This window comes from Hylobates moloch, unplaced genomic scaffold (genome assembly GCF_009828535.3).
Source record: "Hylobates moloch isolate HMO894 unplaced genomic scaffold, HMol_V3 SCAFFOLD_11, whole genome shotgun sequence".
In the NCBI taxonomy this organism is placed as follows: Eukaryota; Metazoa; Chordata; class Mammalia; order Primates; family Hylobatidae; genus Hylobates; species Hylobates moloch.
In genome coordinates, this window is record NW_026652286.1 from 37143371 (window position 1) to 37166340 (window position 22970).

At 43.7% G+C, this 22970-nt stretch overlaps 1 protein-coding gene and 1 long non-coding RNA gene across 3 annotated transcripts in view; one reads left to right on the forward strand and one right to left on the reverse strand.

Annotated features, from left to right (window-relative positions):
- Positions 1 to 22970, forward strand: part of IRAG1 (inositol 1,4,5-triphosphate receptor associated 1) — a 125876-nt gene that overhangs the window by 93252 nt on the left and 9654 nt on the right. For both annotated transcript variants that reach the window (XM_032166619.2, XM_032166617.2), the window contains 6 exons: positions 112 to 243; positions 2304 to 2445; positions 9159 to 9208; positions 9754 to 9861; positions 11744 to 11808; positions 21919 to 22038. In XM_032166619.2, coding sequence (XP_032022510.1) covers positions 112 to 243; positions 2304 to 2445; positions 9159 to 9208; positions 9754 to 9861; positions 11744 to 11808; positions 21919 to 22038 — 617 coding nt within the window. The remainder of the gene's footprint in view (positions 1 to 111; positions 244 to 2303; positions 2446 to 9158; positions 9209 to 9753; positions 9862 to 11743; positions 11809 to 21918; positions 22039 to 22970) is intronic.
- The window catches only part of LOC116476518 (uncharacterized), a 59287-nt gene continuing 39780 nt past the window's right edge, over positions 3464 to 22970 (reverse strand). The window contains exons 2-3 of the long non-coding RNA XR_004250224.2: positions 9126 to 9237; positions 3464 to 3690 (exon numbers count right to left, since the gene is read on the reverse strand). This is a non-coding gene — a long non-coding RNA (uncharacterized LOC116476518). The remainder of the gene's footprint in view (positions 3691 to 9125; positions 9238 to 22970) is intronic.

Sequence of the window (22970 nt, forward strand, 5' to 3'; positions counted from 1 at the left end):
GAAAAATTGTTGTCCATGAAACCAGTCCCTGAGGCCGAAAAGGTTGGGGACTACTGATTTAGTCCATAACATTATTTGAGGACCCCAGGTGATGCTCCTACTCCTGTTCAGTCCTCAGCTTCACTCTGGCACCACTGTGAGCACCGGGAGACCTACCAGAAGTTGCTGGAGGACATCGCTGTCCTGCACCGCCTGGCTGCCCGCCTCTCCAGCCGAGCTGAGGTGGTGGGCGCCGTCCGCCAGGTAAGTCTCTCCAGCCCCCAGTCTTGCCAACTCTGTTCCACCTATGTAAAGTAGAGCAATCACCCGAGCAGCGGCAACTACAGATACCACTTAGAGGTGGCTTCCTCTGGGCCAGGCATCCTATGTACATCATTGCAGTATTATTCAGAGTATTTTTGGCAGATCACTGAACGCTCAAGGTGCTTTGTGGAAAATGGTTTCTGTGGACGCACGAGTTTGGGGACTACTGCATACTCTCTTTCTTTCTTGGAAATTTCTAACACATTGGCCTAATCAAGGCTTTGATAACTCCTATGGTGGAGAAGGCGGTTCACTTTACCTACGTAGTTCCCAAATGTATTTAACTGAAGAATTCCCCCCACAGCCCTCCATTTTGTTTTTCTCAAACAATACCTATTCAACTCCCATGGAGCTAGTATTTGACAAAACATGCTTTAGGAAAACCTGCTTTGTCTCATTAAATCCACCCAGCAACCCTATAAATATCCTGTTTCCCAAATGAAGATGCAGAGTCTCAGAAAGTAAAAGCCCTAGTGAGTGGCGGAGCGGGGCACAGGCCCAGGTCTGGCTCTCTCTTGGCCACTTTGAAGTCCTGAAGCACACAGAGCCCCACCCTGGCCCCCCATGTTGTAGCAGGAGCACACTGCCCGAGTTCTAATCCTGGCTCCACCCTTCATTCGCTGTGTGACCTTGGGCCGCTTACAGAAGTTTCACTGCTTCAGTCTTTTCAAGTATAAAATGAGGATGGTCACAGTATCTGCCATAGAGCGTTGCTGCCGTACTTGTAAAGCATTTGGATGTTGTTATTATGTTGCTATGACATGAATCTATGTCCTGCTGCTCTGGTTACATGAGAGGAGGTTCCTGGGGTGGTGCAGCCCTGAGCAGTTCCTATTAAATAAAAGAAGGACCTGTCGCTGGGCCGTCCCACCCTGTGTCCTTTAGGACAAGGACATCTGACTCAGCAGTGGTGCCCAGGAAGTCACTCCAGCTGGGAGCAGCAACACAGGAGGACTCTAGGGAAGTAGCTGGTCTCAGCCACGCATGGCTGTGGGACCTGTTCCTGCGAAGCCACTGGGTGTGTCCCTCTGTGGCCAGGCAGGGCCTGAGCTAGATCCTCTGAGGGATCTAACTGGGGTATGAGCAGAGAGAAATTGTTCTCATTGTGTGCAGGCTTCCCAAACATGTGCCTCAGCCCACCTGTCACTCACACCATCTGCTCCCTTCTCCAAATGGCTCTCTCGTCTTGGCTTCTATGCCTCAGTCTTTGCCTTCCTCTCTGGCTCCACTGGGCCAGGTCAGGCTTCATCCTGTTTTTCCCTGCTGCTCTCACTGCCATCAGTCTCACTCCCTTGAGTCCCATCTCTACCTGTGACCTGATTATGCTACTCTCTTACTTTAAGGGAGATATTCAATGGCTTCCCTTTTCCTTCAGAATAAGTTCAAATTTCTTTGTCTAGCATTCGAGGTCCTTCACAACCCAGACTTACAAATAGACCCAACTGCTTGCTGATTCCTACATAGGTAGGAGGACCTGTAGTGTCTGGGCTTTCTGGACAGCCCTGGTTTATGTCGATTGTCCCAGCATAATTTGTCGTCGTGCCTTTCTTCGCTCTCCAGAGGACTCTTATTCAGAGGATAAAACCTCATCTACATGTAAGCCCTGTGCTTCCCTGCCTCTAGACTCCTCTTGGAGTTCCCTGGCCTGAATGCTGTGTCCCTCCTGCCCTTGTCTATGGGCCCAGATGCTGCTCACATCCTACATCCACTTCTTTCCATCTCCATGAATCCTCCCCTGACCCGTTCTCTGCAAGCAGAAACAACTCTCCTCTGCCTCTCATCTCCTGCAGTGTGGTGGCTGTGCTTTTCTCATTCTCTCTAAGCACAGGTGCTGAGTCCACCTCTCAGCTCACATGGCAGACAGCAAACTCTTCAGAGGGCAGACTCTTGTCCCTGTGCCCTTTTGATTCTCCTAGCCCAGACCCTAGCTCAGAGCAAATAAGTGCCAACGGAGCCTTTCCTCCAATGGCCTCATGCACTCACGTGCTCCTTCCCTGCAGGAAAAGCGCATGTCGAAAGCAACAGAAGTGATGATGCAGTATGTGGAGAATCTAAAGAGGACGTATGAGAAGGACCATGCAGAGCTCATGGAGTTTAAAAAGCTTGCAAATCAGAATTCAAGCCGCAGCTGTGGCCCCTCTGGTAAGGACCTAGGCTCCTGCCCCATCTTGGCCCTACAAGGTGGACTTCCAAGAGCTCTTGGCTAGGATTAGAGCTGTCAGAGCAGCCCCAGGACTTATTTCCAGTTGAGCAGCACTCCTGTCCAGTGCTGCCCACAGGGGCCTCCCAGCAGCTGCTTCAGTGGGCCTGGCAGGGCAGTCTGGAACCAGAAAACATGAGCCTTCCCAAAGTGACTTCCTAACTCCCAAAGCAATAAATCACAGTGGCTGACCATGGATACAAAGCCCATGGGCTACAAGAGCTCTTGGACTGACCTATAGGGTCTGAGAGTGACCCTAGACCCTGTAAGTCTGTGTGCTTTGGGACCCCCTTTTAGGCAGCACATGCTAAGGAATTTGGGCTTTATTCTGGAAAGCATTAGGGATCCAGCCAATGATTTTAATCAAGAAAATGACTTGATCATATATGTAGTTTAAGAAGATTCCCTTTAACTGTGGTGTGGCAATTACATTACTGGGACAAAGCAGGGATAGAAAACCCCATGAAGATGTTCTTGCAACAGTCCAGGTGAGGGGTGAAACCTGGGCAGTTAGGGTGGAATGAGAGTCTGGCTGAAGGTGATGTTACAGAGAAAAACAGCAGACTCATGGGTAAGACAGAAGTTTCAAATAAATACTCTTGTTTAGAAGTTCCATAAGAATTGCTATAGGAGCACAGAGGAGGGCCCACCTGATTCTGCTTGAAGGGAGACAAAGAAGGCTTCAAAGAGGGATGGTATCTTGTTCGTGTTTTAAAGTAAAAATAGGAGTTCTCCAGTCAATAGAGGAAGATACATCCCAAGTAGAGAAACCAGCATGGACAAAGGAGTGGAAGTTGGGGGTGAAAAGAAGATGAAACAAACAGTTTGCCATAGTGGCAGTGTCAGGGTGTGGTAGTGACAGGTTGAAGGTGAGACTTGGTTGACCAGGGCCACACGCCAGGCCATGCTAGCAATTTAAGCCTCTAGGCAATGAGGAGTCATTGGTAAGTTTATACCACATGATGTAATCAGGCTTTATTTTTAGATTATTCTGACTTCAGTGGACAATATATTGGAGGTGTGCAAAAGCTGAGGTAAAGAGAGACACAGTAGGAGGCTCTTTCTCAGTCCAGCAGGAAGAGGTTGGTGCCTTGGACCAGATCTCTCCATGGGCACTGTCAGGGTTTGGACTCTGGCTGATGAGGGTGGCTAGCAGGAGAAAACAGACCTTTTAGCAACAGGAATCCCTGTGGAATGCAAACATCCGTGTTACCAAGAGCTGCAGAAGGGAAAGTACAGAAAGTATAACAGATGGAGAAACCTTTATAAACAGGAGGTTTCACAAGTTTCCTGGAGAATATCAGTGACACATCCCAGAGTCCAAAGGCAGCATGCACACATGCTCCAGACTGTCTGCTTCGGATCTGTCAGCAAGGCTCCTGACCCACATGCACCTGGGCCTCTAACCATTTTCCGTCAGTGTTGGAAGCTGGGGAAGTTGCCACCAAAGGAATTCTAATGCATGGACTCCTGCATTTATTGCTGCACAAGGCCTCCTGCAAACCACCTTACCTAAGATTTATAGGATGAGCAGTTACCCATGAGTCTCATTCATTTATTCTACAGACATTTATTGAGTACCTTTGGTTCGCCCTATATAATACTGGAATATAGAGGTAAAGGGCACACAGTCACAGACCCAAAGGAGCTCCCAACCTTTGGGAAGTCAAGGCAGTGTATGTAGCCAGTGCTATGACAGAAGAAAGCAGACTTCCAAGGAGAACACACCACAGAGTCCCACGTTCAGTCTAGGAGGATGAGAAAACGCTTACCATAAGAAAGGTCAATGATAGCTGTACATGTTTTTCCGATATTTGTTTCCACTCCAGTTGTTCTTCCAAGCTATACCTCAGCTTGGGCTAGGCAGAGGGGCCGTAACCACTCAGCAGGTGTTTCCATAAGATACTCTATGACTGTTCCCTACTAGTGTTTGCATCTTAAGCCTTTACACAACCTCTGCAATCTTTGTCTATGCCTGGGGTTTTGAAGACTACAGTAAATAAAATATCCCTGATTTCAAGGAAGGTGAAATACATTTTTTAAAATAACATGTTTCTTTCTGAATATGAAATTTCCCAATTGTCTGCATTTTGCATTATTTCCTTCATGTAGATTTCTAGAAGTAAAAATACTAGCTCAGGGGAAGGAAATTTTTTAAGGCTCTTAAAGCAAATTATTTTCAAATAACCCATTTATGTTTTTACTGAATGGGTTACAATACTCAATTCACTGTGCCATTGCCACCATTCTTGTTCTTTCTTTTTGTAAATATCCATGATTTCGATAGGCCAAAATTGTGTCTTATTGTTTTAATTGTATTTCTCGCCTTTCCAAATGTTTATGGAACATTTGTATTTCTACTTTTAAAAATTCTGTATGTATGACCTTTGCCACTTGTAAGCTTGGTAGTTTACTAATTTATATGAACTCTTCACATGTAAAGAATATTTTCTGGTTCTGCTATTTTGGCTGACTGGAAAACTTGAAAATCTTTTGACCACAAGCACTTAGAAATTTCTGCTGGACAAAATAAAGCAAACCTTTGTCTAAATAGCTGAATCCACAAGAAAAGAAATTGAAATACCCAGATACAAGAAAAGAAAAGAGAACTGAAACCAAGCTGACCCTGCAGCTTCCTTAGGGACAAGTGGCAGCCTCAGTTATCTGGGAGCTGAGCTTTTGCACTTGCCTGTGATCTGAGACAAGGCCTGGAACACCTATGGTAGAGAGTTGACACAGATTCCCACAGAAAGTTAAGGCTCTCCAAGGACTATATCCTCAGATGGAATTTGGATAAGGAAAAATAATAATCACCAACCAGCAGAGAAACAAGGAAATTTGTTTCACCCTGGACTGTAGTAGGAAAAAACACTTTTTCCTTCCTCATAGGAAAAGTACGTGCTCACAAAGTGACAGCAGTGATGATGCAATATGCAGAGGATTTGAAAAGAACAGCAAGATGGTGCCTCTAAGATATGTTAGAAATAAGCAGGAAAGCACTCTGGAGAGACAGATGCTGCACCTGGACACACAGGATTCCTCTAATAAAGCCTCACTGAAGATGACTTCACAACTTATAAAATATGCAAGAAAACAATTCATCATGAACAAAAATCATCAGGTACACCAAACAATAGGATTATATCCTGAGAACCTTGGAAAATAAAATGATCTGATAATTTTTTTAAAGATAAGCTTAAAATTGTTAGAGGTAGCTGGGTACAGTGGCTCACGTCTGTAATCCTAACACTTTGGGAGGCCAAGGTGAAAGGATCGCTTGAGGCCAGGAGGTTGAGACCAGCCTGGGCAACAAAGTGAGACCCTGTCTCTACAAAAAATAAAAATAAAAAACAATTAGTTGGATGTGGTGGTGGGCACCTATAGTTCTAGTTTCTCAGGAGGCTAAGGTGGGAGGATTGCTTGACCTCAGGAAGTCAAGCTTTCAGTGAGCTGTGATCATGCCACTGCACTTCATCCTGGATGACAGAGTGAGACCCTGTCTCTAACTTAAACAAAAATTATTGGAGACATAAAAGAATGGATCAAAAACAGAGTAAAAGAATACAATTATCAAAGAATAAAATAGAACTCCTCAAAATGAGGAATAAAGTCATGGAAATTAAAAACTCAAGAGTTTAGGTGTGGTAGTTACTATATTTGAGGCTATTCTTCATTATTCCAGATCTCCTTCTTCTGGGCACATTTACCCATCCCTTTGAAGTCACAAGGCAAGGCCATGGGATTTGCTTTGGTGAATGAAATGTGAGTAGAAGGACGTGTCACATCTGAACCTAGGCCTTTAAGAACTAGTATGCAATTTGCCCTGTTTCTTCCTCCTAACATGATAACCATCAGTGCTCCAGAATACTAGAAGGCCAGTATTAGGCTGAGTCCAGAGTGAGGAAACAGAGAACCAAACCTGCGGCAGACTCAGAAGTAAATGGGCATGTAGCATAAGCAAATCACATCTTCCTTATTATCAGCCACTAATACTTTGGAGTTGCTTATTATTGCTATGCTATTAAACTAGTATAACCTAGCTTATCCTGATTGATTATAACATTTAAATCAAATTGGGCACAGTTGAAGAAAAATTAGTTAACTAGAAGATAGGTTTGAGGAAGTTACCCAATGTACAGTTCAGAGAAATAAACTGATTAAAATTATGAAAGAAGCATTGAGATATGAGATATAGAATGTAGAATGAGAAAGTCCCAAATACATTTATTAGGCCATCCTTAAGGGGAAAACCAAGGAGAGAAAATATTCCAAGAAAGAATGGCTGAGGATTTCTAGAACTAAGGAAAGTCATCAATCATTGGATTCAGAAAATACAGTGAATTCCAAGCAGGAGAAATAAAAACACACCAAAGAGAAACTGTAGAACAGTAAAGACAAAGGGAAGATCTTAAAAGTCATCAAAGAGAGAAGATTATTTACAAAAGAATGACAATTCTCAATGGCAATAATAGAAGGTGGCAATGGATTAATCTCCTAAAAGAACTAAGAGAAAATAATTGTCAACCTAGAGATAATACGGATGGCTAAGATACCATGCAAGATTGAGGGCTTGGTAAAGATCATTTGCAGACAATTGAGAAAGTTTGCCTCTCATAGACCCTTGCTGAAAGAACAACTAGAGGATATACCTAAGGAAGATTGAAATTGAACTCAAACACATGCTCACAAATGTTCACTGCAGCACTTTTCACAATAGCAAAGACATGGAATCAACCTAAATGCCCATCAATGACAGATTGGATAAAGAAAAATGTGGTACATATACACCATGGAATACTATGCAGCCATAAAAAAGAATGAGATCACCTCTTTTGCAGGAACATGGGTGGAGCTGGAGGTCCTTATCCTTAGCAAACTAACACAGGAACAGAAAACCAAATACTGCATGTTCTCACTAAGAATTGGGAGCTAGACATTGAGTACATATGGCCACAAATAAGGGAACAACAGGTACCAGCGCCTACATGAGGGTGGAAAGTAGGAAGAGGGAGAGGAGCAGAAAAAATAAATACTGTCTACTAGGCTTAGTACCTGGGTGACAAAATAATCTGTACAACAAATCCTCATGACAAGTTTATGTAATGCACCTGCACATGTACCCTGAACCTAAAATAAAAGTTAAAAAAATTTGAGCTCAAAAGAAACAAGTAGGATACAAGAAGGAATAGTCAACAAAGACATTTGTAAACGTGGGTAAATCTAAATAAGCACTCTCTATAGAAACCAACAAACATAATGAATAATTTAAGAATACAAACTCAAGGTGAAATAAAAATACTGGAAAGCTATATAATTAAGAGGGAGGGTTATTATTTTAAGGTTTATTCAAGAAAAGAATAGAGATCTTCTTTAATTTTAAATTTAAAGTCAATATGTTCAAAAGTTAAGAGGACATGCTAAAGGTTAAAAATAGAATGTATAATTTCCAAACAAATGTGTAGGGCAGGAGGAGAGGTAGAAAAAGTCAATGAATAAACAAAATAAATAGAAAATATAAAATTACGTGGTAGAAATAAATACAAATATGTTAATCACAAGAACTATAACTAGTACAAATCTATTGGTTAACAGAATCTCAGATTAGATTATGAAAAAAACAGGCCAGGTGTGGTGGCTCATGCTTGTAATTCTAGCCCTTTGGGCGGCTGAGGCAGGTAGATACTTTAAGCTCAGGAGTTGGAGACCAGCCTGGCCAACATGGCAAAACTCTGTTTCTACTAAAAATACAAAAATTAGCCAGGCGTGGTGGCACACATCTGTAATCCCAGCTACTTGGGAGGCTGAGGCACGAGAATCACATGAACCCAGGAGCCGGAGGTTGCAGTGAGCCAAGATCATGCCACTGCACTCCAGCCTACGTGACAGAGTGAGACTCTGTCTCAAAAAATATATATATATAGTGTTTTGGAAAAAAAAACATACAGCTATGTGCTTTTCAAGAGACTCACCAAAAATATATGGATATGAAAGAGAGAGATATGCAGGCTAAATAATGTTGGTCAAACTGAATCAAATTGAATTGAGCTAGCAAATACCTTTCTCTATGCATACTTAGGTGTTTCCTGGTGGTAGTATTATCCAGGTATGAAGCTAAACATATTAAGTGAGTTATATCACTTAATGTATGTAGTAAGGAGAAGAAAATCCTGGGGTGGTAGCTTCCTTTGTTCTGAGTCATTTGGTAGGTAATATATTGAAACTACTTCTGTTAGCAAGTTTTCATTATTTACTGGTACCACACCTTCCTTGCTCATAGTTTCTCTGACTGTACATCCTTGAATGAGCATGAAATAACCCAATAAGTCTTGGTGTTGCTGAGTAGTTTTCATACACTATCTAGGGTGTTATGCAGAGCGTGTTTAATGGGGTCAGATAAAGATCAGAGGTCCAAGACTGGGGCTTCCTATAGTGAGAAGTGGAGTTAGGATAAAGATTTTGTCCCAAAAAAGCCCCCACTCTGCAGCCCCATCTCAAAGGATGAAGTGCCAAACTCAGTGTCCCTAACACCCAGACCCTTGGGCTATCCCTTGAGGGCCAGTTCTGGCCCATGGATACCATAGCCGAGTTTCTGTTTCCTGCTGGTGCCTAGCCTGAAACTTACCTGTGTTCTCTTCTCTGCTCCCTCCTGCTGCAGAAGATGGGGTCCCTCGCACGGCACGGTCCATGTCCCTCACGCTGGGAAAGGTATGCATGTTCAAGGAATACCAGGGCTCCTGGAAGAGTATGACAGAAGTTTCCATGGTCACCCAAACAGTCATTCATTCTGGGATCCATGGATGCCAGAGAATCTCTGAACAGAGTTTCTACTCGGCTTCTCACACTCTCAAGTTTAGCCTCTGACATCTTACCTTTCTTGCTCATGGTTTCCTTAACTATGTATACGTCCCTTAAATGAACACGAAATGATCATAAGCCTTCATATTGCTACAGGCAGCTTTAATACAGTCTCCAGGGTGTTACCCAGAGACTGTGGGGTCATTTCCATTCTGTATCTCCAAGAGCTCATAAGCTAAAACAGAACAGATTGAACATTCACTCACCACCAACAGAAAATTTGGGTCAACTTTGGCCACTCTCTCCACACCAATTCCATCATTGCTACTGCAAAACCAAAATATCCAGTGAATGCCATTACAGCATTAGAAATTAGTAGGCTTTTTCCAAGCCCTTCTGAACTATGGCTATTGCTACCTCCAAGACAGTGAGCCTGGTCACTTCTCTTCCCACAGAATATGCCTCGCCGGAGGGTCAGCGTTGCCGTGGTTCCTAAGTTTAATGCCCTGAATCTGCCTGGCCAAACTCCCAGCTCATCGCCCATTCCCTCCTTACCAGTCTTGGTAAGTATGATCATGCCTGCCTCCCAGCACAGAATAGTAGAATAACCTTTCCTTCATACTGTCCTAGGGGGGTGACCAAATGGGGGCAGGGTCAACAAGGAGAGGAAATTTCCAGAATAGAATCTGAGTGATAGGCTCAAAAACTCAATATAGACCAGGCTGCATGTATTCTACTACTCTGGGAAGTCCCACTGCCCTTAGCATGGTGTTGGCAGCTCAGCGTTCTTTGCAAATGATAACTCTTTGCGCTTACACCACAATCCGCCAAGGTGGTTACAATTTTTTTCTACTCTGCAGTGGGCTTAAGTAGCTGAAGTTTGTAATGTGTGATAGCTGGTAAAACAGCTTTGAACCCTAGGTTCTCTGATTCCGGAGCCTGAGTTCTTCAACCCATTGTTCTCCTGCCTCAGTTCATTGTAGCATTGTTCATAACAATGAAAAGTGGGAAACAACTCCATGTTCACTAATAAGAGATTGGTTAAGCAAATGGATATCCCTATAAGGGGTTTCTGTAGAATTGTCCATAATTTATTATGAATCAGAAGCAAGTAAAATAGAATATACAAAACCTAGTGTATAAACAGTATAATTCTGTTTTGTACTTTTTAAAAGAGTGTTTTTCTGTGTGTAGACATAGAAATTTCTGGTAGAAGATATGTGAAACAGCTAATGATGGTTATCTCTAGGCAATGGTAAAATAGTTCATTTTTATTTTCTTCCCAATGCCTTTTTATATTTCTATAATAAGAATGTATTAGTAATAATCAGGAAAAATACATTTCCATTTCTTTTAGACAAAGACGTTTAGATATAACAAAATATTTTCTGTATCCCAGGCCTTTGTGCATCTGGCTAATTCTCTCTAATTCTTTCTTCAGTGGTTTCTCTATCCCCTGCCTATGACTAGCACTACCCTATAAGGAAACAATCTGATCGTGTAAGCAATTGGAAATTCAAGCTCAATGTAATACCAATGGGTGGTATTCACTGCTTCCTGCCTCAAGCATTTCAGTCATCTATGAAATCAACCCAAATTCCCAAATTACCCACTAAAATAAAACAACCTGAAAAAAATGTTTAAGGATGTTGGAGAGGACTGGTTAGTGTATTTTAACAGATCTGTTTCCCATACTTTGCCTAAAAGCATAAATTTATTTTCCAAATATATATTCCTTTAGACCAGGGGCTGGCAATCAGGGCCAGAGATTAAAAACCACACGGGGTGCTTTTAAATCATTCTTCCCCAGCCCCACACCAAGATTCTGGAGTGGATCGATACTTTTCTAAAGCCTCCCCCAGGTGATTCTAATGTGCAGCCAACATTGAGAACCATTACTGAAACCAGATCCATTGGAACAAAAAAACGTGGAAATCTTGGGGAACGTATTGTAAAGAAATTTCTTATGGTTTGAGCTTTCAGTAGTGATTGGCATCTCCTGAGAATTGTACCTGGAGCTGTGTCTCTAGGGACAGTGATGAGCTTGTGTGAATCTATCGTAGGGAGCCTGGGACCTGCATTTGTAGGAGGCCCACTGGTGTTCAGCCACAGTTGCTAAACAGGACAGAGAAAAACTGATGGCTCCTCTCCAGAATGGAGCCTCAAGATGTAAACTTTCCTCTTCACTTAAGGAAACTTAACAGAGGCGAAGGAAAAGGAGCAAGCTTCATGTGCCCTAGAGGAAAGGAATGCTGAGGAAAGGAGGACAGGGAAGGCCCAAGGGAAAGGGCCAAGGCCTGGGCTCAGAAGAAGATTGGAAAGTGGGGGCATGGAGGAAAGAGGAGAAGCAGCAGCCCCCCTCCCAGCATCATCAGAAACCCAGCAGCTCTGGCTTCTTCCTTCTGTAGCGCATCCTCAATTCTCTGTCTTCTGTTTTTCATTCAGTCGGAATCACCCAATGGGAAAGGCAGCTTACCTGTCACTTCAGCACTGCCTGCACTTTTGGAAAAGTAAGTTTGTCAATTTTCCTCTTTGCTTCAGGGATCTCTCAGGAAATTTCCCCCATTTTACTTTCCTTCCTCCCATTTTCATCCCCAAAATGCAGTGGAAAGCAAATTAAGTTTTAAGGGAAATGAATGAGAGTCTAAGACCCACAAAGATTTCAGAACCTGTTTGCAAAATTCTGGAACCAGGAAGATATCCTGACTGAGGCCAAGCGTACCCAATCTTAGAGAGCCCAGAGAAGACTGGAACCTTCTCTGCCAGTTAGGATTCTTTGGGCTACAGATAAAAGAAAGCCCCAACTCAGTGGGACTTAATAAGTCCAGAGGCAGAGCTGCTCCTGGTATGGCACAGCAGGGCTCTAGCTCAGCGTGTCTACAACTTCCTTGCCTCTGGCCACATTGTATGTTAACTTCATCATCAGGATTGTGGCAGATGGCTGGTAGTTCCTGGCCTTCCCTCCAGACAGGACAATACCTAGAGGAAGAAAGGGACTGTTTCTTGCCATGTTCCTTTCTTAGGAATAAACCCAGAAGCCTTTCACCAGTCTTCTCTATTATCTCATTGACAAATCTGGAAGGAAGACCTTTTTAAAAGAATCACTTTGGGAAAGGGGTTGTCATTATGGGGTTAAACTATTCCCTGGGGTTGGTGAGAGGGTCAGCTTCCCATAAAGCAAAATGACTCCATGAAAAAGAGTAAATTCCTGAGCAGAATCATGTTGCTGTTAGGAAGTAGGAAGGAAAATGCATATTGGATTAGCAGCCAGCAGTTTCTGTGATTTTCTAGGCATCTATGCAATTTGCAGATCTTTTAATCCTCAGCCAGAGTAAGGCAGGCTGTTTCTATGCACTCAGAGGAGTTTATAGCTTACTTTTCAAATTCTTTCATTTGCTTGCTGAAAAACATCTGGATCACACCTGCTGCCTCTCAGAATTTTCCCCTTGTGTCTTTTCTCACTTGGTAGAACATATATGTTATTCTTCCTTCTTCCTTGCCTCAAGACAGCTTTAGTCCTTCATTTTTCTTTGCTGTTAGAAAAGTTTTGCTATCTGGCAGGGAACGTGTATGTTGGGACCCTTTTCAGTACAGACAAGCTCCCACCTCCAGACTCAGCCTGTTTCCTACATCTCTCATTATGTACAGCCACCAGCTTATCACCTAGTGATTTGTCCCCTGTTAGTCTTGAAGTTTGCCTAGCATTTCTTCTCTTTGCCACCTCACCCCCATAAGCTCATAGGTCCTTCATATTACAGAGGGTCTCTTGGGGTCTCTCTCTCTCTGTCTTTTCTTGATCACTACAGGGAAATTGTCAAGAGGTAACACAACCACCACCACGTGGAAGTAACTGAGTTTACAGAAACTTACCAAGTCCCTAGAGTCATAGTGCCTCATCCAGGGTCTCTGAATCTCTCCAGAAATGGTCACCTGATGCTCTGACTGAGAAGCCCACTAAAATTTTCCCTATCAACCTTCCCTTTGGGTGCACAGATCCCTACTTCAGAGAACCCTCAACTCTAGCCCCTTTCCCAACTCTAGGCCTGCAGAGCCACTCAAGGCAGAAGATCTCTTCAACAGACTCTAGTCATGACAGAGAGGGCCTGAACTCTGTAGAACTTATGCCAGGCCAGTTGAGCACTTCTGTCCAAGGCAGTGGGGATCATGAAAACATGAATTATCCTTGGTAAGGAAACTGAGATACAAAATTGGAGACAATAAGCAGCAGCCCCAAGTTAGGAGTGTCAATGGGTGACGATCAATAGTGGCATCACCTTTCCAGTGGTTTATAGAACCCGGAGAGATAGGGAAAGAGTGGGGATTAAGGCAAGTCAAGCATGCTGGGGCTGACTTGCCAGTTGGGAATATACCCATGTAAGAATGGTTATATAAGAGGGGAGGTTATGTAAGAGGGGAGGGCATCTTCAGAGGAAGAGGGGTTCAGGATGAACAACAGCTTCCCCTTGTGGATTTCTCAAAGATGTTAAGTGATTTCCATTTAAAACTGGAAACATGGCCAGGCGTGGTGGCTCACACCTGTGATCCCAGCAGTTTGGGAGACCGAGGCAGGTGGATCACGAGGTCAGGAGTTCAAGACCAGCCTGGCCAAGAGGTGAAACCCTGTCTCTACTAAAAATACAAATAAATAAATGAACAAACAAACAAACACTGGAAACATTTACTTGATTCCCAACAGACTAACAATGAGACAATATATGAGTAAAAGTGAATTCGTATCTTCTGTCCTATACACAAATACAGTCAATTCTAGCTGCCCTATCCATATCATGAAAGACAAATAATGTGTTATAGTTTAATATACATTGCTTCGGAGATTGTTGTATTCAGCTTCATATTAAAATGATTTCACCTTTCCTAAGCATACAGTGACGAAGCAGGAAGGACACTGGCTAAGCAAAGGATAAGATCAAATACCCTGTGGCTAGTTCTCAGGAAAATACTTGAGAGCTGGTTACACTGCTCCATGAGATTTCAGGGAATGCTGAGCCTTGTTCTTGAAGGTCATTTCGTAATGAACTGCTCTTCACTCATCAAGGGCCTAAAAACCTATAGACTTAAACATACGGGTGGAGAGTGATATTTAAAGTTAGTCTTGAAGATGAAGAGAAAAAAAAGCTCAGGAGCAGTTCCGCAAGTAGAAATGGCTATGTAATTGTAGTCTTTTGTTCTTTCATTCCTTCAGCAATTAATCACCAAGGGCCAGACAACATAGAATGTACTCAAGGAGCTCACAGTCTAGCGGGAAAGACAGATGGCAAGCAGCCTATTATAATACAACACGATGAGTGGGATTGTAAGGAAGTGTAGGTTGCTAAGGGAATGATGCAGCAGAAAATGAGCACCTAACCCAATTTTGGTATAAGGTTGGGGCAAGTGGGGAAGTGGGGGGAAGAGAGAGCTTAGAAAATGATTCCCCTTGGCCGGGCAGTGGCTCACGCCTGTAATCCCAGCATTTCGGGAGGCCAAGGTGAGTGGATCACTTGAGCTCAAGAGTTCAAGACCAGCCTGGACAATATAATGAAACCCCATCTCTACAAAAAATATAAAAATTAGCCAGGCATGGTGGCATCCACCTGTAGTCCCAGCTACGTGGGAGGCTGAGGTGGGAGGATGGCTTGACCCCCGGAGGCAGAAGTTTCAGTGAGCTGAGATTGCGCCACTGCACTGCAGCCTGGAGTCTGAGCAACAGAACCAGACCCTGTCTCAAAAAAAAAAAAAAAAAAAAAAAAAAAGTTTCCCTCTAGGAACTTACTTTTAAAGTAAAATCTAAATGGTACATAATCAACTAGGTGAACAGGAGGTTAACAACATTCCAGGCTTTGTCCATGTGACAAAGTATGGAGTATTCAAGAAATGATGATAATGATAACGATGATAATGGTAATTACTGTTGACTACTGCACTGATGACAGTGGTAATTATTGTTAACTATTTGCTGCACTGATGACAATGGTAATTACTGTTAACTATTTACTGCACTGATGACAATGGTAATTACCGTTAACTATTTACTGCACTGATGACAATGGTAATTACTGTTAGCTATTTACTGCACTGATGACAATGGTAATTACTGTTAACTATTTACTGCACCTTGCTTTATGCCAAGTGCTTTACTAATTGCTTTGTATTAAGAATCTCAGTTAATCCTCACAGTAATTCCATGAGGTAGGTATACTATTAATATATCTGTTTTATAGATAAGGAAACTGAAGTTCAGAGAAATAGTCACTTGCCTGAGGTTACACAGCTGGTAGATAGCAGAGCACATGCCCTTACCCTTTTAATAGACCGCCCAACTGGAAGAACAAAATGAAGTTCACTGTGACCATAGAGAAGAGGATGAATTTAAGAGCTATTTTTGAAAGAGCCTGGTGACTGGCTGGGCATGGAGTGAACAGAGTCGGGGTGAAAGACAGGGTGTGTGTGGAACCGTTCACAGAGGGATCAGCAAAACCAGGATGTAGATGATGCACAGGGTTAGTGTCAAAAAGGGTTATTACGTTAATGTATCACAGAGCAATTTTAACTCTGAATCTCTAAAAATAACCATGTTTCTATACTCTAGAAGCACCCAGGGTAAATTCCTTAAAGATTTCACAGGATGTTAAATTTGTACAGTAAGCAACTCCCCTTTGCTGATGGTATTTTGGAGTAAATCCACCCCCCCCCCCACACCCACCCCAATAAACTTGTGGTGGACCCCAGGTGTCTAGGACTGAGTAACACGGAGTAAGGAAGCTTGGGTTCCCTGGGCTGGGCTTGTCAGAGGGAACCATGCAGTGGGAGTGACTTGGAAACATTGCTGAGCCCAAGAAGAAATGCCCATCACAAAGGATAGTAGCCACTTTCAAATATTGTTTACCACGTGGGAAAAGTTGAATCTAATATACCTGCCTGTCCAAAAACATATTTTGACTAGTTCTTCACATTACTGAGAGCTAAGCACAATGACAAACATTTTTGACCTGGTGCATGTGTGAGAATAATGAGCCTCATTTTCATGAATCATCCCAGAAAGCAAGCACATAGGATTTCAGGCAGGGGACAGATGCCAAGATCCATGAGCCTTTGGGCCAGAAATCCCTAGGGTGGGCACAGGCTGTGCTCAGCTCCAGTTTACAGCCATGATTACAGATTCCTTTAGCCCAACCCAAACACTGGGTTCTCAGGAAATAACCATTTACAGAGAGGACTTGTGCCTTTTACAACATTCCTAGGTAGGGACTGGATAAGTCATAGTGAAACCGATGCAACTTGACAGGCACTTAAAGGCACCTACTGTGTGCCAGGCACTATTCTGACCCAAACACAGTCCTTCTTCCTGTGATTACAGTCATATGAAGGTATCTAAAACATACATCAATGCCCTCCCTGTGAGTCACGCTGTCACAGAGGTACAGTGGCAGCATAAAGGGAGAGAGAGGGCCAGGTGTGGTGGCTGACGTCTGTAACCCCAGCACTTTGGGAGGCCGAGGCAGGTGGATCACTTGAGGCCAGCAGTTAGAGACCAGCCTGGCCAACATGGTGAAACCCCATTTGTACTAAAAATACAAATATTAGCCAGGCGTGATGGTGCACGCTGTAATCTCAGCTACTTGGGAGGCTGAGGCAGGAGAATCACTTGAACCTGGGAGGTGGAGGTTGCAGTGAGCTGAGATCATGCCACTGTACTCCAGCCTGAGTGACAGAGTCAGACCCTGTCTCAAGGAAAAAAAAAAAAAAGGAGAGATCAACTTTAACCAGAGGGTATGGGGGAGGGGAGAACACCAGCAAAGGTTTTACAGAGGAGAAGGCATTTGAGGTTAGTCTTTTTTTTTTTTTTTTGAGACAGAATCTCGCTCTGTCACCCAGGCTGGAGTGCAGTGGTGCAATCTCAGCTCACTGCAAGCTCCGTCTCCTGGGTTCACGCCATTCTCCTGCCTTAGCCTCCCCAGCAGCTGGGACTGCAGGTGCACGCTGCCACACCCGGCTAATTTTTGTATTTTTAGTAGAGACGGGGTTTCACCATGTTAGCCAGGATGGTCTCAATCTCCTGACCTTGTGATCCACCTGCCTCGGCTTCCCAAAGTATTGGGATTACAGGCGTGAGCCACCGTGCCCGGCCTGAGGTTAGTCTTAAAGATGCTTAGGGAGAAACTTCTAGATAGTTAGAGAAGATATTTAGGAAATGACAAGCTCAGTTTAGAGGTCAGGAGAGAACAGCAAACATTTTACATATTGTGTTTCCCCCACTTCCCACCCTACCCGCAACCCCTCCACTCCCCACTACCCCCGCCCCGCCCCACCACACACACACTAAACAAAGGCCCTCCCAGCCACTTACACTGTAGACAAGCAGCCTTGAAAAGAGGGGCAGCATGGAAGCCACTGTCCAGCCTGAGGGCAGGAAGGGTTTCACTCAGCAGAGTGAAAGGAAGAGACTTCAATTTTTTTTGTTTTTTTTTTGTTTTTTATTATTATACTTTAGGTTTTAGGGTACATGTGCACAATGTGCAGGTTTGTTGCATATGTATCCATGTGCCATGTTGTTTTGCTGCTCCCATTAACTCGTCATTTAGCATTAGGTATATCTCCTAATGCTGTCCCTCCCCCCTCCCCCCACCCCACAACAGTCCCCAGAGTGTGAGAACTCATGGACACAGGAAGAGACTTCTATTGAAAGAAAGGCAGGGGTTCATGGAAGGCTTCTATTGAAAGAAAGGTGGGGATTCAGGGAGGGCTTCTATTGAAAGAAAGGCGGGGATTCATGGAGGGCTGGAAAGTCCATCTTGACACGCAGGTGGAAGACCAAGGTGAGAGTCCCAGCACCAATAATGTGAATTTAGGCAAGTCACTTAATCAACCTGAGCTTGGGTTTCTTATCTGTGAAATGGGATAATACCCCACCTAGGTGGCAGATAGTGTAGTCAGAAGAATGGGCGCATATCAGACTGCACAGGGTAAAATTTGAGCTCTACCACACACTGGTTGTATGATCTTGGGCTGATCCCAAGATCATACACATTCTCTCACTTGATCTTTCCAATGATAAGAAGAGCTAAAAGTTAACTTATGTATCAGGCTCTGTTCTAACATCACACTTAAGGCTCACAAGTGACCCAAGAAGGTATTACTGTTCTCTGTTTGACAGATATGAAATCACTTGAAATGTGATTCTCATGCCTCAGCCTACTTTTTTGAGCCTTGGTTTCCTCATCTGTCAAACAGAGAACAGTAATACCTTCTTGGGTCATTTGTGAGCCTAAGTGAGATGTTAGACCACAGCCTGATACATATAAGTTAATTTTTAGCTCTTCTTATCATTGGAAAGATCAAGTGAGATAATGTATATGAGAGTCCTATAGGGGAGCTGAAATGAACAGAAGATCTGCATGTAAAAGAGTCGATGAAATGGGCTTCCTGGCCCTGCTAGGGAAAAGTTTTCCTCTCTAGAAATCAATGACCCAAGGACAATGAGAGCTTTATTTACAGTCACTTGTCTGCAAAATTCTAAGGTGCATAGTGTGTGATGACACACAATAGACAGGCACCTGAGAAATTTCCTAAAGCCATTTTATGAAAATGTAATATTAATTTTACCATACCTTAAATTAGTTCACATTTAGGGTTCCTCTAACTCTGAAGTGTCTCAGTAATATATAACAAGTTCCTCCTTGATGATATAAATAATTGCCTGGATTTTTTATGAGTCATAATTGGAGGTAGCTCAGATTGCTCCCAAAATGTACCAATACATTTACTATATAACAATAATAATAGCAGATATAATTTGTTGAGTGCCACATTCCAGAAAGTTTATTTACATTTCTTCATTAATTCTTACACCTCCACCGTCAGGTATGTATTACTATCCCCATTTTACAGTTGAGGAATCTGAAGTTCAGGAAGATTAAATAATTTGCATGTCTTGGAGCTGGGATTTGAATCCAGGTTTGCCTAAGGCAAGTTCTTTTCCTCTATACTACACTGTCCTCCTTCATGCATGCTTAACATTAAGGAACCTCTAAGGCTGACAGCTGTATATAAATCAAAAGTCTGATACCAATATCTCATTTCTTATATATATATATATATTTCATGAAAGAATTACTTTCCCTGCCCTTGGCTGTAGCTATGTTTTTCTCCTCTTGCTCCAGTCGTTTGGATAAATAGGAAACTGCACATTAGGCCAAGGTCACATGGAAGGGAGTGGATAATGTAATTTGCAGAAGGAGAAATGTTATGAATAGCTGGTATTTTTAGAGCGTTATCTTTCTTGTTCACAATGGGTTGTGGTTTCCAGCCTGACTAAATGTAAATTTTAAAACGTCTGAGGAAAACTAAGAGATGGGAAACTGATGCCAAGAATGAGAAGATACAAGGCTCACTCATAAACCCTGTCTGAGAGTTCAGAGAGGGTGGCAGCTGTGATATTTCAGAGTCCTGGCTGGAAAGCTCTGCTCACAGTGTTGCCTTGTTGGAGGACTCCTCCATGACGACATTGCTCCCATTGGGAATCAGGACATGAAGGTGGGCTGCAGGATTTCTAGGGAAAGCATAGCCATCTGGATACTTCCTTTAAACTTGTGATCCCATACCTGCAACGATCTCCCAGCACCGCCCAGCCATCTTACCAAGATGTTCTAGTATGTCTGTTTTCCTTCTTTCTCATATAACTCTTTTACACCCCTCCTCTCTCCACAGACCTTCCTAGAGCCCTCTACCTCTCACTCTCAGCAGATGACCTTGCCTTCCACTTTATAAAGAATACCTAAGCTACATTCCCATAGGAGCCCTCTCACTTTCCTTCACCAGATCTCCAGCCCAACAACTTCATCATCATCTTACCTTTGTTACAAACAAGGAGAGATTCTCTAGTTTTCCAAGATCTGTCCCTATTTCCTTTTGCAAAAACTGAGTTCCTTTGGGCATCCCTTTCTCTCATCCTCTCTACTGGATCATTTCTACCTACATTCAAATGTGCATCCTCCCATGACCTACTTCAGCTGCGCACTCTCTCCAACACACCCCTCTACTCTCCTTCCTACTCGAATTGCTGTGTCTGTGGCTTCCCCTTTCCCACCTCCCCTTCTTTACTTTAAACCTGTGCTTGGCTCCCAACATTACAGAGGCTCCTCTTGACCTCTGTATTATCAAATCTAATAGTCACCTTGTCTGCGTGCTTCAAACTCAGAAGTATGTGGCACTGTTTACTCTTCCGCCTTGATGCGCTCTTATCTCCTGGCTCCCAAGACTCCACCTGCTCCTAGGTTTCCTCTTACCTCTCTGGCTGCTACTTCTCAGCCTCCTCTGAAGATGCCTTCTTTTCCATCTGAGCCAAGTGTGGAGTTCCTCATGGCTTGGTCCTGGGTCCTCTTCTTGTCCTTCTTCATATTATCTCCCTAAGCAATCTTGTCTATCACTATGGCTTTAAATAACATTTATGTTCTGATGACACCAAATGAATATCTCCAGTTAAAACTCCTCCCTGACTCACTTCGGTGAATTCAACTGTCTACTTGACATCTGCCTTTGGATACCTCGCAGGCATTGCAAATGTCTCTTGTCCAAAAGTTAACTCCTGCCACACTGCCTCTTTTTAAGCTCTCAAACAACTCAGCACCTTTTGTGTCTCAGAGTCTTTACATAACCCGCATTCTCTTCCTGGAATGATCTCTTCTCTGCTTTTTTACTGAGTTTTGCTTTGTCATCCAGGCTGGAGTGCAGTGGTGCGATCTCGGCTCACTGCAACCTCTGCCTCCCAGGCTCAAGCGATTCTCTTGCCTCAGCCTCCTGAGTAGCTGGGATTACAGGTGTGTGCCACCACACCTGGCTAATTTTTGTATTTTTAGTAGAGATGGGGTTTCACCATGTTGGCCAGGCTGGTCTCGAACTCCTGACCTCAGGTGATCTGCCCGCCTTGGCCTCCCAAAGTGCTGGGATTACAAGCATGAACCACCACACCCACCCCTCTCCTCTGCTATTAATACATCTGACTTCTCCAACTTCAGCGCCTCAGAGAGGCCTTTTCTAACTATTCACTCTAAACACATTCTCTCCTTGTTATTTTCTGTCACTGTACAGATTTTCTTTCATAAAAGTTGTAATTTGTAATTAATCACATATTTTTTCTTTCCTTTTCTGGGGCTTTTCCTTCTGCTAAGTTCCATGTTGGTAAAAACCATTTCTTTATTTTCTAATGTGCCTGTGGCTTAGTCATGCTCAGTGGATATTTGAAAAAATGAGTGGGGGTCTTCAGGTGAAAGATAGACGACAGGAATGGAATGACCTTAAATGTGCTGGTCTGCCCCCATTTTCCTCATCTCAGTGCTGTAGATCACCCATTACAGCATCTCCTGGAATAAGAATAAACACCAATTTGGGAGCATGAGGAGAAGGGGAGCTGGTGAGGTATTTCATGGGCTGGGGAAAATTCATGGACTAGGACCTTTATAAAATCTTGTCTCAGGGTAGAAGGATTGGGAAAAAATCTGAAAGTTACTGAAAGAGCCTGAGTTTCCTCACTCCTAATCAGGAATCAGGCCAAAAACATGGTTTTGTTTTTAGGCCTCCACCTTTTTCTGAAATGATGCCCTGTACTTCCCTCTTCTCACTAGTGGAAAGACAAATGGGGACCCAGATTGTGAAGCCTCTGCTCCTGCGCTGACCCTGAGCTGCCTGGAGGAGCTTAGTCAGGAGACCAAGGCCAGGATGGAGGAAGAAGCCTACAGCAAGGGGTGAGTCAGACCTCAACCACCCCGAGGGCACCTGGCAGGTCTCAGAAGATGCCTTCGCATGGGTCTTTCTTGATTCTTAGAGGCTTTAGGGAAGTAATCAGTGGCCGCAGGACCTCCTTGCCACAGGAAGGAACTACATAGGAAAGAGCAAGATGGTTCCACAGGAAGGACAGGAGGAAGCAGGGTCAGAGAGTGTGTTAGACAATAACGAGACTGCCCTCTTTTTAGGCAGAGAGCCACCAGAATGCCACCGCTCAGAATAGTCTGGAAATCAGGGGCCCTGGGTGGGTTCCTCTTGGTGGTGCCTGAGGCTTCCTGACACGTGCTCAAAGCAGTCATGTTGCTGCCAGCAGTGCCCAGAAGCAGCTGCAGCTCTGCTTCCTAGAACTGCTTTGGTCACCCCTTCCTCCTATAAACAGAGTCTCTTCAACTTCCAACTGCCTCCTCCTCCATTTGAGCTTGAATAGCACCCATGGCCAGTTGTCAGCACTGGAGAGACCAAGTCCTGAGCAGGGCCCAAGCCTCAAGGTAGAGAATCACCTCCAACCATGTATGGTGCCCTATGCATCTCCTGTCTCCATAGCTCATCAGGAAGACGTAGCTTCCCACTGACATAGAACCCACGGGCTTCAGTGGTGGGTTTGCCCAGCCAAACTGCTAGTGTTAGACACTCAGCGTAGGACAAGTGAACAGAGTATGTTTGGCGTAATATTGATCCTGGGGGAGAAAAACCACAAGGGTTTCTCTTGGAAAGCCTGCCTTTTTCACCCACCACTGTGCTCTATCCTTGGAATGCATGGGCAGGAACTTCTTCATTGGTTTTGTAAGCATTTACTGAGTACCTCTCTAGGTCAAGCCATGTGCCTGGCACTTCCAAAAATCATTCCAACGCCCTGTGAAATGAGGGTCACCCTCCCTCTTTTACAGATGAG